Below are 17,237 nucleotides of genomic sequence, written 5' to 3' on the forward strand. Positions count from 1 at the left end.
ATCATTAAAATGATACAATTTAAAACGGGAAATAACTTGTAACTCTTGTGCTTTTATGAAAGTTTCTATAGCGTTAGCACCAGTGGCCGTCTGAAGTCACTGGTCCATTTTAGAACGTAGAATAGCAATGCATAATCTAAACTTCCCAAGTGAGGGCTTTAATCAAACCTGGCAACTCTGATGGTACAAGGTTCCCGTATGTGCTCCCCCCAATGGTACCTTCAAGTACTATTCAGAAAAACATTAACTCAAAAAAGATCAATTCAATCAATGCGTGTGAAATAAGATAAGATAGAGCCCAGTTTATCTACCAAGTTCGTAAATTCCCGTGCATAGGTAGCAAAGAGTAAACACAACCAATAAAACCATGAAACAATAGCTAAACAAAGTCAAATAACTCAGTAAAACGGAATATGACAAAATTAAAAGTAGCTCTATAAGTAACATAAAAATGATAATTTAAAGCTAAATAGAATACAATTATTAGCTGTATAAATATAATCATTATGTTAGAGAATGTGCTCCACTGCCAGTCCAATATTGCCACTTACAGTACAGAATGCAATCTTAAAAGCAATCTTGGTTTTATTTTGACTGTTTTACTTTCAAAAACATATATCTGTGCTACAGATTACGTGAAAACGCAGACTTTTCTATCACATCATAATGTGAAATGCTATGAATTCATAAAATTTCAAATTTATATTTTCCTGCCGTCCGTGAACATTACTTGCATTTTGTGAGTTACCATGAACGCACCGTTACGGCTGCTGTGATTGGCTGTGAGCTGCGTAGCTCCTCCCTGCACAGCCCTCCTGTCCCGGAAGAGGGAAGCAGCTTCGCAGAGAGAGAGAGGGGAAATGTTTGTTGACAGCAGCAGAAATCTTCTGAATCAGACTGCTGGCAAGTTTTAGCCCACTTTCTGTCCCATTAAACCCATCCAGCATCGCTCTCTGGCATTCTGATCTCGCATGAACTCTCAAGGTAACTTTCCTGTTACAACTATGTCCGCAGAAGAAGACGCCCGGTGGCTGCTCTCCAGTTAACTTGTGCTTATGAACTGTTTCAGGTATGGAATATGGCAACGACTGAAACGCAGCTTATGTTAAGCGTGGGATTAATCGGTAAGTTTCGGTTAGGAAGTCGTTCTTTTGTCTTTTTTTTTAAGCGAAGTCGGCGTCTCAGATCCGCTGAACATGCAGGACAATCACATGATACTATTGTGATCCGAGAATGTCCCCTCACTGGTTTATTGCTCCTGCATGTTCAACCTGAATGGCTCTGGATGGGTTCCTGAGCGCCTCCAGTGATGCTCTTAGAAGACCCTGAAAGTCCAGTCTGAATGCATTTCTTTCTCCTGACATGCTAAATGTTGCTACATGTTGCTTTTATTTCCCCTCCTTCAGAGAAAGATGTGAATGGAGACACTTTGTGGGTGTGGTGCTATCCATCTGTGGGCGACGAACTAAGGGAAGTCCTGCTCAGCAAGTGCTGCCTGACACACGATGGCCGTGACTTTCACACTTTTGTGTTTGGTCAGTTCTCCCGTACCTGGTATTACATTACTACAATGGAAGTACAGGAGCCGACAGCACTAAACAAGGTAAGGTGTCTTTATCCAGGCATTAGCTTTATCCTTTTTGTCACATATAATATCTCCATCCCTCCATAGATGAGCATTTCTTTAATGTCTCTCTTTCTCTTCGTCAAGGTCACTCATTTTTCAGTAGTTGTTACAGCAAAAGACTTCAACCCTGAGAAATATGCTGCACTCAGTAGAATACTCTGCAGGTGACAGTCTTTATGAATACGAAGCATCACCTTATGTCTTTGTGCTTTGGGCTGAACTCACACAGTTACATTTATTTCTCAGGATGTATGTCAAACATGGAAGTCCGGTGAAAATGATGGAAGCCTACATCACCGTCCTCACCAAAGGAATCTGTCAGAGCGACGAAAACGGCTCGTTTCTCATTAAGGACTACGATGTTCGGAAAGCCTACTTGGCAGGTTCAGTCAAAGGTAGGACTTCACGTTTGTAAAGAGGAACACACATAAAAATACTGAACACCTTTCCCGGACTTTCCTGTGTACACAAATCTGCTATTTAAGATTTTTGTTATTTGTTTCATTTGTTTTGTTGTGGCCAAACACTATTTGAACTTTTTAAAAGCAAAGAATTCATGCTTTTTAGCTCTTATTAGAAACCCCCACTGTTACTGGAGGTTTTTAGGAAGTAAAACATATCAGGGTCAGCTGATACTTCACATGAAAATGAAAGTTTTCTTACAACCTTATGCAGTCCTGAGAAAATCTAATAAACTTACCGCTTTAATAAGAGGGTACCCAGGTGCAGCTAATCAAATGTACTTGATTAACTTATCATTGTTAAGTGTGAGAACCTCTATAAAAGCAGAAGTTTTGTCAGTTTGCTGGTCTGGAGCATTGAGGCGTGTGTTAACACAATACCACAATCCTTCCAGAAGTGCACGTTACAGTCATTGAGTCGACCAGAATTCCCCTGTATACCAAAGAGGCCCATCTGTCTGATAGCTGAAGTTTTCCTTAAAAGAGCTGTGCATAAATGACTGACTGTAAAACGTCAATGAACTGAAGCTATGTTGTAAAGAAGACTGGTCCACAATGCCTCTAGTGTTGTTAGAGACTGATGAAATCAGAGAGAAAATTATGAGTTTATGTTATTGCTGTTTAAAGTGGTCGCACGAGCTACCGAATGATGAGGTGTACTTAATCACGTCTCCACACAGTCTCGTGAAAAAGTTTTTTTACACGGGCATAACAATAAATGAATAGCTGGGGACGGCAGGAAAACGTTATGCAAATGCAGTTTGGCATCTAAGTAATTATTATATCCATTTTTAGTTGATGTACAGCTTTTTTTAATTAATTCATTGAACATTTTAAAATGTTAGCTGTTAGTGGAAAAAGTCACAAGATCTCAAATCTTCGACCATGTTTTTGCTCTTGTCTCAGATGTGGTGTCTCAGTTCGGGATGGAGACCATCATCCTGTATACAGCCTTGATGCTGAAGAAGCGGATTGTTGTCCATCACCCTCGGATTGAGGCGTTGCTGGAGTTCACGAGGTGAATTTAAGACTTTCATAATCATATCATAGTGGACATAATTGTGTTGTGTGGGTAACTCTTTTCTCTGTTTGTCTCTCAGAGTTCTGCCGGCTCTCGTGTGGCACAGGAAAGACTGGTCCATCCTCCACCCGTACGTCCACCTGAGTGATGCTGAACTGGAGGATTTAAAGAAATGCCCCGGTGAGGCTGCCTACTGGTTTATCTGTGTAATTAACAGAAAACTCATCACGCAGCTTAGCAACTATCTGCACTGCCATGACTGGGGTGAATGGGTGAATTATTAATGCTCCAATATGTTTGCTTCCTCCACAGGATACATAGCAGGGTTTGTAAATCCGGAAGTGAGCAACAGAATGGATTTGTTTGATGTGTTTGTGAACCTCCCAGACAGCACCATCACAGTATCCCAGAGTGCTAAAGGTAGCATGCGTTCAAAGAGAGAGCAATATGTTGCTTTGATTCTCTCAGACTGATGCTGAGTCTCTCACAACAGAAGCCATGGCTATGGGGAAGTTGCACAAGGACATCGGCCAACTCATCGTGCAGTCTGCGGAGGACGCAGAGAAGTCAGACAGTCAGGTGATCAAGGTAAGAACGTAGTTAAAAACACCGGACAGGAAAGCGTCAGCTGCAAGAAACCTAGTCTTAAATCTAATGTGCCCTTCATCTGCAGGACATTTCTGTCAAGACTAAAGAGATCCTCGCTAACCTGGTTGCTCTTGCTGATGAGTGTGAAGACTCTAAAATCACACTGGAAGGTTTAAAGCAGCGTCATTTCCCTCCAGCGACGGAGAACTTCCTCTTTCATTTGGCAGCTGCAGAGCAGCTCTTGAGGATATAAAGCTGTTTTCAAACACTCTACTGCAGGTTACCATCCGCAGCATGGACTCACTGTTGGGATCATTACGTTTTTTTTTTTGTTTTTTTTAAATGGCACACTGTTAATACAAGGAAGAAAAGTGTCCCTAGCATCAGATTTTATGGTGCACTGCTTATCTAATACATCATGGGACTCACATACCAATAATGGGAGCAATGAAAGGATTAGTTTGGTGATAATTAATGTTTTTTAGCAGAAACTAAATTAATCTACAGCTCGAGTTATTAAAAATATCAACACACAATGTGAACAGACTGGCTGCTGCCTGAGGTGTAGACCTCAGTGCACAGCTGCTTGAGTTTTTGAGTAATCTGAAACGATGGTCTTTATGTGGGATTTGCTGAAAATGTAAAACAATGCAAGTTTTATCCCTTAACAGTAACAGGTATGAGGGGAAAAGCGCCGCAGCTGTTGACTTGGAGTTTGTAGAGCAGAAACAACGAGCAGTGATTTTCCATCAGAGCGTTTTCCCACACGTTGGCTTCCTGTTCACGGTGCAACGCAGCAACTCCAAACGTCACAAAGCTTGTTCATGGCTGGGTACTCACTTTGTACTGTCACATGTGTGTGCAGGTTTTGCAATTACCGATTTAGCTGATAGAAACTTTGCTGTGCGGGGAAATCAGATTACAAGTGTAGCAGACACTGCACAACTTGTAGATTCTTGTTTTTCTTTTAAAGGAATGTCACATTTTCTATTTTGCTAACAGCATTAGCGCCGCGCACAGCTGAAACAGAAGTAAACTGTTGTGCGGTGGGGAATTTTCAGAGTTGTACTAACAGCTTCCACTTCAGTCTTGAGCTGATTAAATAACGATTAATGCTTCCATTCCCACACTGACTCACTTGTATTTAATTACACGTCTTATTTTCCAAGCTGTTTTTTTCTCTCCACTCTTCTAAATCAGTGTCGTTAGCGCCATTGTTGTACGGTTGAATCCATTTTCCACCACATTGCAGTATTTCAGGTGACGGTAACACATAGGCTCGTGCAACTTTGAAAATATATTTTCATGAAAATGTGTAATATTTGCTATATCTATAAATCCAACTAATACTCAAAGTGAAATAAATTTCTATCAGAAAGTAAACTGTTGCTTTAAATAAACTCTTTATTTTGGGGTGTGTGTGTGATGTGGTGGTTGTTCCTGTCATGCTCTCTGCAGTTTGTGGAACATGTGTCAGTGGATTGTGTGTCTTCTATCTAAAGCTGCTTTTCAGAGTCCTCTGTGGTAGAATAAATGTCTCCCAATTGCTGCAGCCTGCAGCTCCTCCTCCAACTGCTCCCTCTTTATCTGCAAAACAAGGTCAGTGTCAGCTAAGTTCAAGAAAGCAAAACAAAACCTGAGAGCAGAGGAGGACCCCGACCCTTACCGTTCCCAGCTGTGGAAAGAGACTGAATGAAACGGGAATCATCAGGCCAAGGACGAGCGCGGTGCTTATGTGTCGGAGAGGAGCGACAAGCAGAGAGTTCCTCTGGAAGGGTCTCACCCTGTAAAGAAAAATCTATTCGGTCAAACCTGATTTTATTCGGAGGGTGTTAAAGACGGCTTTAACAAAAGGCTGACCTTTTCATGAGTAGCACCAGCAGATTAGGAACGGCGGCGGTCATACCGAACAGTGCCGCTCTTGACAAGGCAGTCTCCCACACAGCCTCACAAAAAAGGAAAGATCTTTACTACATCAAGATTTCACTGAAATTACGGATTTTTCTTTTTTTAATTTAAAAATACCTTTTCTCCTGCTGCTTTGGACATGCCAACAGGATTTCCATTGTGATCAAACACTTGGATGCCAGTTTCTGACTCCTCACTTCTTACAGTTAACACATTGAAGAAAGCCAGAGTAGCTGAGGAGAGTAAAACAACATTGCAGAGCTGAAAGTATGCTAGTTTATTTGCTCTTTTAGGGTACCAATAGGCTCAGGCTTCATTTTTTTCCTATTATCCCCAATATGGTCTTCCCAGGCAAATATGTGAGCTCATACCACCTGCTAAACCTTCATTTGGCAAGAGGAAGCCAATCAGGATAAGAAGAAAGTTACTTTAAAAGCAGAGCAGCTTGTTTCAGACAGAGGGTCTGCAAAGCTAAGTGTAAAATACATAAGGATTATTCTGAACTGTAAATCATGCAAAGCTACTCTAATAGAAACCTAAAATGCAAACTTTAAATACAGTGTCTGCATTGGGATGATTTCTACTGTACGAGTCTCCACAATACTATTTATGCAGTAAGCACAGCAGCTTGTATTCAGCACACAGAACTTACCTGAGAGAGGGATTGGTAATATTGACCTAAAGAAAGTCTGCACTGCTGAGCTTCTTAAACCTAGTCTGTTGATAAAAATCTGAGGGAGGGCCTGAAACAGAAGATACAAAGTAGCAATGACTGAAAAACCAAAAGTTTACTTGAGGCATTACGGTTACGATTTCCATAATCAAAATGCACACACCCCTGCACATGTTGTATAGGAGACTGTACCAGTGATCAACAGAAGCTGCTTCAGAGAAATGTTGTACCCCTGGTGCTGGGAGATAAGTGCAGAAACAGAGGGAGGGCTCGAGATTAGAGAAAAGACACTTTAAAAAAAAATGATTGAGCTATTTGATCACACAATCAGCTCATAAATGAAAATAGCCTGATCTAAACACTTTACCTGCTCTGATGAAGAATTTCTGTTTGCATAATTGAACCCAGCACTGTAACTCTGCAGCAGAAACTGAAAGAGTGCAGTGGAATATTTGCCATTAGTTACTTTGTTCATGTCTAATATATATATTTATCAATCTCATCAATATGCTTTGTTACCTGCCAAAACAGAGCAGGTTTCACAGTGCTGTGTGGCAAAAGACTGGCAACAACCTGTGAAATTAAATAAATAAACTTCCTTTTGAAAAAAAAAGTTCTATATCTCTATCTATCTATCTATCTATAGATAAAGGAGAAGACACCTACCAAAGGTCCTGATATAGGAAGAAATGCTGAAAAGAAGCAGGTGGACATGAACTCATCAGAATCTCCTGTAAAACTCTTTCAGCGATATACAGCACTGTGCAAAAGTCTTGAGCCGCACCTTGTTTGTGTTTTTAAAAATATATATTTTTATTGTAAGGAGACAGTTTATTTTATTATTTAGAAGTGTTTTAAGTGCTTTTGAGGAATAGTTCTGCAGGCTTTCTAAACGTCTTTCAAAGTTTTTCTTTGGACATCAGCTGCTTTCACACTCATTTTCTGTTCTTTCGTTGTACCTGACCATTTTCAGAGGACTGTTCTGAATCATTCAAGCATAAAAGGACATTTAACTTAAGGGATGAACGATTGTTATGTGTAGACACAACAGACAGTCAAAAAAAAAAAAAAAAAAAAAAACTACAGCAGACGAGGAGTACCTGAAAGGTGTGTGTGTGTGTGTGTGTGTGTGTGTGTGTGTGTGTGTGGACCCATCTACTGCTCACCAAAGCCTCATCAGAAATGGTCTCAATGGGAGGTGGCTGTCAGGAAGAAACATAGGGATAAGACTGGAGTTCATTTGAGTTCCACCTTGCAAACACACTGCTAGTGCAGTGCAGCATACTTGGATAGAAAAAAACAAAAAAAAAAAAACAAAAAAAAAAACCACACAGTGGAACGCTATCGGTCATGGATTGGCCTCCCCAGAGCCTGGACCTCAACATTATTGAAGCAGTGTGGGATCATCTTGACAGAGAACAGAAGAAAAGGCAGCCAACATCCAAAGAAGAGCTTTGAATGTCCTTCATGAAGCCTGGAGAACTATTCCTGAAGACTACTTAAAGAAATCACAAGAAAGCTGCATGTTTTGAAATATTGTTGCATTCATTATCCTTTTTCATTGCACAATATATAGATATGGACTGCTATTGTGCCCATTTACTTGGATTCTACTAGGGTAGCTTTCATTTAATTCACAGACATAATGGACCCTGGTGCAGCCCATCAATCTGACACAGGTTATTTTCATCCCATTCCCCCCCCCCCTTCTTAAGCTCCTTTTCTTCTACCTGATCACGCAGGTTACTTATATATATATGTTATACATGTTAACCTTGTTATTTGAAACTTTATCTCATATAACACATGACCAAAGTTTTTCTTTGGAGATAAAATATGGAAAAGTCTAACAGGTCTATTTTAATGCTTCAGGAATACACATGGGAAAAAACACAGCTGATTGCTGTTTGAACTTACAGGTGTTTATCTGGAAAACCTGCAGCCTTTGTAACATCTTTAACAACCGTTTAAATCTTTGTTATCACACATATGAACTGATCACACTGCAACTGTATGTATGGAAACTTGTAAACAACACTTGTAAAAGTATGTTACCTGGCGGCCGAAAAATTAGGGGAAGAGCAGCCCCAGAATCAGGGTGGACAGATGACTGTGGAGGCAAAGTGGTCATCCTCCTTTAAATCACATCTGCACAACATAGCTCCTTCCACTTAACAATACTTTAATAAGACTGATAGCGAGGAAATCTTAATTTAGGGTCACTTCTTGCAAGACTTACAAGTGAGATGGTCAGTGCAGCTTCATCCTAGTAGAGAAAATGAAAGAAAGAGAAGTAAAACAACCTGCAGCAGGTTCACAGTGTTGTGTACGTGACCACTGTGCACTCAGATCCTTCAACATAATCTGACCTTTTCATTTAATTTTTCTCCGCTTCCAAGGAGAGAGTGAGCCTTTTGTATCTCAGGCTGCGGGGAGCAAAATCACAAGGTAAACATCAGGTATTTTCCACTCATCCCATAATATCGGATCACTGCAGTGGTTGCTACTCACGTCAGATGAGAGCAGGAGGGTTGGATTAAGGAGATTAACCCAGATCTTCAGTCGACGGAGGAAAGACTGTAAAACAGGAAAAGTGTAGTCATGAAAAAGCACGAAAGAAACCAATTCCATGGTAACTGTGAGAGGTGATGCTATGCATGCTGTGCACCGTTACCTGTCCCTCTGCTTTCCAGTACAACAGGTTAGGATCCATTAGAACAACGAGTACATTCACGTTTCATAAATTAAATCACTCACAGTGACACTATTACAGTACATCGCCTACAAGCATGCATTTCTCATGCTTTTGAGGTCAACTTCTAATTAGACTCAACTTCCGCCACCAGTCACGTGTTCGCAAAGGTTTATGCTACATTCAGGGATGTGGGATATATCAGGCGTCGCGTTTTTTTTTCCTAGTGGCTTTCTGCTCAGCGTGTTCAACAGAGACCGCAACGACCAATTTAGCATTTTTACGGTCAAACAAACACAATTTAAATTAAAAAGAAAAAAAATATCAGCTTCGTGTTTCGCTCACTTAAAATATTTTTGCCTAAATATTACGAGCTGTACCTGAAGGTAACGTGACTTTAGCATTTTCTTTATGCGCCATAATTTGTCACAAAATACGTTTTATGGTCGGCATATTCGATAAATTGAGCTGGCAAAATATTAATACAATTCATTTATTTTTATAGTTTTTCCTTCAAAGGAGAGGTTGGAATTGAGCACGTGTGTAATAACCTGCTCAACCGTGCCTCCAGTGACATAATCCAAAATGGCAGCCACCATCGGAAAACTGCTCAGGACCTCTGTAAGTGCAACTTTATATAACGTTACTTTGCATTTGTTATTCGCGCTGTTGCACATAAGTCATTAGTCAGTGTTGATAGCAGGTATTGATTAAAATAAATAAATAAATGAAAAATTGTCCTCCGCATTTATGTTGTGTGTGCTGCACATTTGAACCTGAGCACCAACTGACACCGGTGTCAACCCGCGGCAACTGCGCAAGCCTCGCTTCATAAGAAGAGCGATGAGTGGAGTTGTGGTATACCTAAACAAAACCTTAAAAAATGACGTTCGTGTCTTATATAGAAACGTTAATTTCGCCATCTTGATGCATTGTGCTAGAATTTTCTATGGTAAGCAGGGTCAAAGTTATGAACTGAGTTGCCTTGTATTAAGATAAAAAAAAATTAAAAAAAGAAGCTCACTTGCAATTAATCCCATTAATTACACAAAGTCTTAAAGAAAGGAAGGCGGGAACACAGCAGAGGTTCAAATTTAGTATGATAATAATTACCACCTGTAGGCAACTGCTGTGTTCACTTTGTAGGCCATGACTAATATAGATTTATTATTATTATTTGTATGAATGGCAACAAAGCTGGGGCTGAATTGTGTTCAATATTAAGGCAGTTTGTTTTGCGTGATTGAGCTGTTGTTGAATTTTATTCTGCAGTCCACATGCTTCAAGAGCCCCAGTTTTTACTTTAAAGGTATGGTGTATAAAATCTCACCACTAGATGTCAGTAGATCCTGCTTTCCAACCCCTCCCAATATAAGTGCATAATCCTAGCTATGTTGGGCGCTGTAGGACAACCAAATCTGGCTGCTGTATATCTTAGTGACTGTTTACCTCAGTTGTGGTATATCTATGTCCATTTACTCTGGAGAAGGCTGTAAAACTTTGAAAGTAGTCTGAAGCAAGTCGATTAGTCAGTGAAGCTCACTTCTATTTGAAAGCAATACTGACGCGAGTTGTTGAGACTATCCTGAACCTTTATGTCAGCAAGCACCGATGATTTTGCTGCAGTTAGCCATCATTAGTGAAACTTTCTTTGGAGTGGATGTAACATTGTTGGACAGACATTTAGTGAATAAACTCCCATACAATGTGAGAATGTAATCAACATATTTATCAGATGGAACTCGAGCTGGCATAATGTTGGCTTATGACCAGCTGTTGTTGTTTTAGCCGGCTCATTATCAGCCGTTTGTTTGCATGTCTAACCTGCTACAGCTGGATGACAGTGTTCAGTGAGAGCATATTAGTGCAGTTTACCTAGTAGTGCAACGTTACGGTCCCCACCCTTTCCATCAGTCTACAGGTTTAACAACTCTTACAGCAGAAAACGTGCACAATCAGTAACATTTGGCACATGGCAGACATTAGCATTAACAACGATGATCCTCTATCTCGGTGGTGTAAATCTATTTTTGCTTTGTCCTTTTTGTTCTCCTTTTTTTTTTTCTTTTTTTTTCTTAAATATAGTTTATGCTGGTGGGGATGAGGGTCCCTTTCTGGAAGCCTCAGCCACTGTTTGCTGTCTGACTCATTAGAATAGCTTCCACATGTTGTACTTCTACACATAAACTGATTTATGTGGAGTCTTAAAAAAGGAAACCATACAGAAAAGTTTCAGACGCATCATAGTGGTTGATTCTTTGCAGGCTGTAAACCAGCGATGTCAAACTAATCTTACATCATGAGCCACATACAGTCCACTTTGATCTTACATGGGCCACATCAAAGAAATTCCTATTTTACAGTTTAACCTCCTAAGACCCAAACTCTTCCACGACATGAATTTTTAATTTCTCTTTGATATTTGGGCATATTGGGGCCTGACGAATGTAAAAACAAAGAATTACCAAATTTATTTATTTATTTTACCTTATTTTTGTTTTTAAGAAAAATAAGAGCTACATATGAGGATATTCATTTTAAAATTTGATAGAACAGTAGCAATATAATGTCCTCGTAAGTGGATATCAGGCCCATGTAGAGCAAAATTGAGTATTTTAGTTTAAATAACCCAAAATGTGATGTCCACATATGTGGACGCCAGGTCCTAGGAGCTTAAAGAAGTTTAACTACAAATTCAACGTGCAAATATATTTTCTCCACATTATAAAGCTTTTTTTCTTTTTTTTTCTCTTTTTTGTAGTAAGTGAAACGAAATGAACGAAATCGGTCAGCACAACTTTTTAGGTTTAAATTGTAAAAAATACATGTTGAAAATCGCATTTAAAATTGTTGTAGATCATGGCCTAGACTGCCCTGTAATTATAATACAAAGTTTTTGTTAATTTATAGAAAATGTCTTTTTTGTTGTTTGTTTCTGTAAATAAAGACATTTATCTATAGGGCCATTTAATTTTTTATCCTTTACTCAAGTAACAGAGGTTAATTACGCAATGTCTGTTACTTAAGTTGTAGTGTAAAAATCCAAAATCCACATTTTCCAAAGGTGCCTAGCGACCAGATTGGAGTCTTTGCTGGGTGTTATTTAGAGGTGGGAATCACCATACAGCCCACAATACGATATTATCACAATACTTAACGCACAATACGATATTATTGCAATTTTTTAAAAAATATTTTGCGATATTCAGATTCTGTACATAAAGGTAAACTTTATCAATATTCATTTTATCTAATAACAAAGTCTCACATTCAGTCTTTCTCTCATTTCAGTCAGTTTTATTGTTGACAAACTGAACGGTTTGTATTACAGTCTAGTCCAACTTAACTGAATGCAACCATCTGGTACAATTATAGCTATTCTGAACTATGCAATTTGTGAAACCTATGCAGCCCATTCAGCAACTGAAGAATTTGAAAGTAAATTAAAACAAAATATAATTTTACATTAAATAAAAAAGTTTTAAACTTAATTAAAATAAAACATGTCTTAAATTAAAATAAGTAATAAGTAAGTCATGTTTATTGCTGCCATAAAAAAAAAAGTTAAACACATTTGGACAGTGTCAGAATTCTTGCTCAGAAAAAGGAGCTGATCAACATGCTCTGAAGTCAGAGCATGTTCCAGTCCACAAAAACTTTTTTTGTAACAAAATATCGATTTCTGCTGTCCCTGTATCGATACATTATTAGCAAACAAAATATCACGATACTACACACCCCCAGTGTTATCTTTGACAGCCCTGCTGTAAACGGCTTTGTTCTGGTGCCTTTTTTAATAGGGATTTTTACAGTGATGTACAGTAAATGAGTCACTGCAGGGGAACTGCCTGCATAGTTCAGAGCGCTAATGTGGTTTTATTCTGAGCTGATGATAAAGTCATTGAGGTCCAGTGATTGCTGTCTCTGACTTTGATGCATGGTCAGGTTAAATGTAACGTCAATAATGCCTAACAGGGATTTCAGTATTCGTAAAGATACAGACTTCTGCAGATGAGTGTCCTTCAGTATGAGCTTTGATATCAATTATATGAATGAGGAAATAAAAACTGAGTGTCAGACAGCTGCTCCAGCTGCAGCAGGAGGGGAGGAGTCAGAGAAACTTGGTGTGGAGGACAGGGCACTCGTTACTGTTACTGCAGAGCGCGAGGATAACATGGACTAAAAATTCTAACTTTAGAAAGCTTTGTTGTGATTTATTTTTCCTTCTGTTAGTAACAGCACTTGCTGATATAAAATCCCTGCTGCGGTTTCACCGTTTGGGAGCCAAAGCAAGTGGATGACTTAGAAACTTACAGAGGCAGTGTAGCCTCAGTTTCCTCCTATTTTTGGAAATTCTCTTTGATATCCCAGCTAAGCAATTCGTTCAACAAGTTTTGAATAAAAAATAATTTCTTACCTAAAGGTGGTGCGTGTTGATAGACAGAATCTCCGCACACACACACACAGCGGGAATGTTTCCTCAAGCTACTCCAGAACACACTGTAGCCTACATATAACAGTACGGTGTCGCAAAAATAAATCCATTTAAATAATTCATAACCTATGTTGGAAGAAAAGTCACTTTAAAAAGTTAGAGTGGCACATGCGTTTTTGAAGTATTTATGGTGGCAGTGTATGTGCAGTAGGAACATTGAGATGTGCTGCTCACATAAAGTACTATCTGTATATAACATAGCAGTGGAATATCTCAGTGGGAGTATAGTAATTAAAGAATGAGCAGTACTCACAAAGACCTTGGTTTAGTTCAGTGTGGAGAAACTGTTGGGTTAGACCTTTAATTTTATCAACTCAAATTCATTAAATAACCTCATTTTAAAAGGTTTCTTAACAAGGCTTGTGTAATGCTGGAGGATCTTTCTTTCAGCACCACAATCACCTTTGCTCACTAGATTCTCAGGTGCTACCAATGAAGGTAAACCATGAAAAACACGATTAGAGGACATTTTCCTTTCACAGAGGACAAATTCTTTCACTCTTGAATGTATCTGCAAGCTTGAAAGCATTGATACCTTTTCATGTTCCAGTCGTCCTAAACCATTGTTGCAGTTAGTAAAATGGCAACTTGATAACTAAAAGAGCTAAATATCCTTCCAGATTATGGATTATTCATGTCATATTAATGTCTTTTTATTTATTTTTGAGGCGAGGGTTGCAGCAGGAGGGCTGAAAGTCGCAGCAGCTTGTCAGCATGGAGCCTGCGGGGCTGCAAGAGTCCTCACTGCTCCTGCACTCCAGAGATCCTGTTTCTCCACCAGTATGTACAGAACCAAAACACACAGCATGCAGTCAGAAATGAAACTGCCTGATTCAGCTCAGAATGATTTTTCTGTTTTCTACTTATATATAGCACACATCATGAGTTAGTCAACTGATCAAATAACTTACAGATGAAATGAAGTAAGTTATTTGCTTTCCAGGATAAGATGATAGCATTTTTCTCCCTATATTGTTTTTATCAATCTTATTCTGCAAAATAAAATATCGGGCAGTTTTACCAAACAGTTGGTTACAGCTGTACTCAAAAGGAAAAACTATAGTCATTATAATTAACTTTCCAGCAATATCAACAGTATTGTTATATTTCTGATCCTGGTTGGTTAAATTCTGCTCAAGTGTTCAGTGTTGTGGATATAAACTAAAAGCATTTGTTCAAATGTTAGCTTTGCTGTAATATCATGTTTGTTACAGCAGTTATGACAAAAAATACTCTTACTGTCATAAAATTGATGTGAGAGAATGATTCGACTTTTTATTTCTGATTTTTCTTGAACTCGTATGACGGCTGAATTTTTCAGAACTTTGCAACTCGGTTTTCTTTAGATAACATTAATGTTCTTGCTCTGTGTACTTAAAATACATTGCAGCAAACAAAGGGGAGATGTATCTATAAAACCAGCTAAAGTCATGTTTGATGTTTGTGTGTTTCACTCTGCAAAAGCCTTGCTTTCCCACCCTCAACCCCACCCACCCATTGCCAGATAAACAGTGTAGATGTTTGTATGTCTGTGTCAAGCCAAACATTGACCAGATGACATTACAATAAATTACTGTTTTATCCAGCATGCATCTTATAGTCAGTTCTGTACAAAGGTAAATTGACAAAAAAAGAAGACTGTTGCATATCTTATATTGATAAATAAATGATAAATAAATAGAGTTTGACTTTGCTGTATCAGGCGCTTCCAGATGGGCCCCTGCTGTCACCCAGCCTGCGCCTGCTTTTAAAGGGACAGCTGTCCACAATGGGGAGTTCAAGGACATGAGCCTCGCTGATTTCAAGGGCAAATACCTGGTCCTTTTCTTCTACCCACTGGATTTGTGAGTATTTATAAGAATAATTTTCAGCATGAGATGAAGAAGTGAATAAAATGTTGGCATTAATGGCCTGAGATTTTCCAGTATTTCTGCAGATGTGCTATGATTTTTAATAAGTGCTTTTTATTTTTTGTTACACCACAGCACATTTGTGTGTCCGACAGAAATCATCGCATTCAGCGACAAGGCCAACGAGTTCCACGATGTCAACTGCGAGGTGGTCGGAGTGTCTGTGGACTCTCACTTCACCCACCTGGCATGGATCAACACGCCACGAAAGGTACATTCAGTGTAATAGTTATTCAGTAAGCGGCACACGGTGCAAGGTTCAGATCACTGTGCGTTCTCTATTCAGTCTCTGAAGTAGAACTTCAAGGAGCCTTTAGTAAATGACTGACCTCAGTGTGTTGTGCTTGCAGCACTTTGCAGTACTGTGAAATAATCGCAAAAGCTGTTATTTCTCGAACACTACTAGAAGCACTATGCAGCGTTTGTGTTCATGTATCTTTTTATGTTTTGTCAGGCTGGAGGCTTGGGAAATATCCACATCCCTCTGCTCTCAGATCTCAACAAGCAGATCTCCAGAGACTATGGTGTGCTGCTGGACGGCCCAGGAATTGCTCTGAGGTGAGTTCATTATGCGCTGTGAAACCACAACTATCAGTCCACAACTGGCTCACAGTACTAAAATATAAGACCAAAGACATAAAACACAAACCAGTAAAAATGTGCACAGCTGTAATAGGAACCCTAACAGAATCTGATAACGTGCATCACGGGGATTACTTTTTATAGAGCGTATTAAACAGTTTTTCTTTGATTTTTGCCATCCAGGAATGTTTCTGCCAGACTGTTTGTTTTGTAAAGTTCTATCCTCACGTCTTTTATTAAATTTTATTTTACATGGTCAGTTTGTATAAAGGCTTTAAATGGTAAATGTCATACATTCACACCCACAGTTCCACAACTCCGTCATCTATACCCAAAAAAAACTTAGAAAAAGCTCTTTTTTTTTTTTTTTAATGTCTGGAAAAGTGACTAATGTTGCTGCTACTGTTATCATTGTTGATTTAAATACCCAGTCCTCTGGGTATTTTTAATTTGAAGACAGGGAATATTATGCAACAGGCCTTAAAGTGTGTTTTCTCTCATTTGGTGGGTTTATCCAGATATATCACCAAGTGTTGCAATAGTGCCTGTAACTGGTCTTTTATGTAATTGCTCAATATTGAAGGGAGAACCTTCTAACACTGTTTATAAGCTTGGGGAAACCTGAAGTCACTTGGATGAGTGACGAAATGTTTCTTCCACTGAAAATGCTACGTCCAGATGAACAAAATCAACCTTTTGGGATTTCCTTACCTGGATGATTGAGCATGCATCGAGACCTAAACTTGTTTAGAAAGATGTCTGATGTTTTTGGTTTTTTTCCTTTAGGGGACTCTTCATCATTGATCCAAATGGCGTGGTGAAGCACATGAGTGTGAATGACTTGCCAGTGGGCCGCTGTGTTGAAGAGACTCTTCGTCTAGTGAAGGCCTTCCAGTTTGTGGAGACTCACGGGGAGGTGTGTCCGGCCAGCTGGACCCCTCACTCCCCAACAGTGAGTACACCTGGGCTCTGTGTTTCAGTCCATTCAAGGCTATAACAGCTAATGTGGATTTGATACCATACACTTTTTTTTTTTCCTCCTTTCTCAGTTTTTGTAATGTTTGTTTTTCAGATCAAACCAACACCAGAAGGATCCAAGGAGTACTTTGAAAAAGTCAACTGAACACTTCACAGCAGATTGAAGGCTTAAACGTGGTACAAATCTAGAAATATACTGAGTTTACACTTTAGCATATGCATTTACTCATAACATCGGGATGCTCTAATAAACAAACGCTTTATAAACCACAGCTCTTTGTCTTGAATAATGCACCAGACCA

At 39.1% G+C, this 17,237-nt stretch overlaps 3 protein-coding genes across 3 annotated transcripts; 2 read left to right on the forward strand and 1 right to left on the reverse strand.

Moving 5' to 3' along the window:
• Positions 1 to 394: 394 nt before the first annotated feature.
• Positions 395 to 5,080, forward strand: dennd10 (DENN domain containing 10). Its single transcript, XM_085297494.1, has 10 exons — positions 395 to 984; positions 1,070 to 1,124; positions 1,407 to 1,603; positions 1,712 to 1,791; positions 1,874 to 2,022; positions 2,995 to 3,106; positions 3,189 to 3,289; positions 3,422 to 3,529; positions 3,603 to 3,697; positions 3,783 to 5,080. Exons 2-10 carry the CDS (start codon positions 1,079 to 1,081, stop codon positions 3,948 to 3,950), a joined length of 1,056 nt encoding a protein of 351 aa, XP_085153620.1. The 5' UTR covers positions 395 to 984; positions 1,070 to 1,078; the 3' UTR covers positions 3,951 to 5,080.
• Positions 5,081 to 5,087: 7 nt separating this feature from the next.
• On the reverse strand, positions 5,088 to 9,128 carry sfxn4 (sideroflexin 4). Its single transcript, XM_085297495.1, has 14 exons — positions 8,953 to 9,128; positions 8,790 to 8,855; positions 8,648 to 8,704; positions 8,518 to 8,544; positions 8,334 to 8,388; positions 6,945 to 6,970; positions 6,798 to 6,851; positions 6,646 to 6,708; positions 6,442 to 6,516; positions 6,258 to 6,348; positions 5,723 to 5,838; positions 5,558 to 5,643; positions 5,364 to 5,481; positions 5,088 to 5,284 (listed from the first exon to the last, which is right to left on the reverse strand). The coding sequence occupies exons 1-14, from the start codon at positions 8,989 to 8,991 to the stop codon at positions 5,207 to 5,209; spliced, it is 951 nt and encodes a 316-aa protein (XP_085153621.1). The 5' UTR covers positions 8,992 to 9,128; the 3' UTR covers positions 5,088 to 5,206.
• A 332-nt stretch (positions 9,129 to 9,460) lies between these two features.
• Positions 9,461 to 17,207, forward strand: prdx3 (peroxiredoxin 3). Its single transcript, XM_085297496.1, has 7 exons — positions 9,461 to 9,591; positions 14,134 to 14,245; positions 15,168 to 15,309; positions 15,451 to 15,586; positions 15,830 to 15,933; positions 16,744 to 16,909; positions 17,030 to 17,207. The coding sequence occupies exons 1-7, from the start codon at positions 9,556 to 9,558 to the stop codon at positions 17,078 to 17,080; spliced, it is 747 nt and encodes a 248-aa protein (XP_085153622.1). The 5' UTR covers positions 9,461 to 9,555; the 3' UTR covers positions 17,081 to 17,207.
• Positions 17,208 to 17,237: the final 30 nt, after the last annotated feature.

Source organism: Mchenga conophoros, linkage group LG13 (genome assembly GCF_057382185.1).
Source record: "Mchenga conophoros isolate Kocher_MC1m ecotype Shallow Benthic linkage group LG13, M_conophoros_male_GT1.1, whole genome shotgun sequence".
Taxonomy (NCBI): Eukaryota; Metazoa; Chordata; class Actinopteri; order Cichliformes; family Cichlidae; genus Mchenga; species Mchenga conophoros.

Bases quoted from the DNA above. Each gene is read 5' to 3' on its own strand.
- dennd10 (XM_085297494.1), top strand. From the start codon at position 1,079: ATGGCAACGACTGAAACGCAGCTTATGTTAAGCGTGGGATTAATCG. The intron at 1,125-1,406 runs GTAAGTTTCGGT...CCCCTCCTTCAG, and splicing joins GTTAAGCGTGGGATTAATCG to AGAAAGATGTGAATGGAGAC. The intron at 3,290-3,421 runs GTGAGGCTGCCT...CTTCCTCCACAG, and splicing joins GGATTTAAAGAAATGCCCCG to GATACATAGCAGGGTTTGTA.
- sfxn4 (XM_085297495.1), bottom strand. From the start codon at position 8,991: ATGGATCCTAACCTGTTGTACTGGAAAGCAGAGGGACAG. The intron at 6,709-6,797 runs GTAACAAAGCAT...GCACTCTTTCAG, and splicing joins AACCTGCTCTGTTTTGGCAG to TTTCTGCTGCAGAGTTACAG. The intron at 5,839-6,257 runs GTAAGTTCTGTG...TACTCTCCTCAG, and splicing joins ATTACCAATCCCTCTCTCAG to CTACTCTGGCTTTCTTCAAT.
- prdx3 (XM_085297496.1), top strand. From the start codon at position 9,556: ATGGCAGCCACCATCGGAAAACTGCTCAGGACCTCT. The intron at 9,592-14,133 runs GTAAGTGCAACT...TTTATTTTTGAG, and splicing joins GAAAACTGCTCAGGACCTCT to GCGAGGGTTGCAGCAGGAGG. The intron at 14,246-15,167 runs GTATGTACAGAA...TTGCTGTATCAG, and splicing joins GAGATCCTGTTTCTCCACCA to GCGCTTCCAGATGGGCCCCT.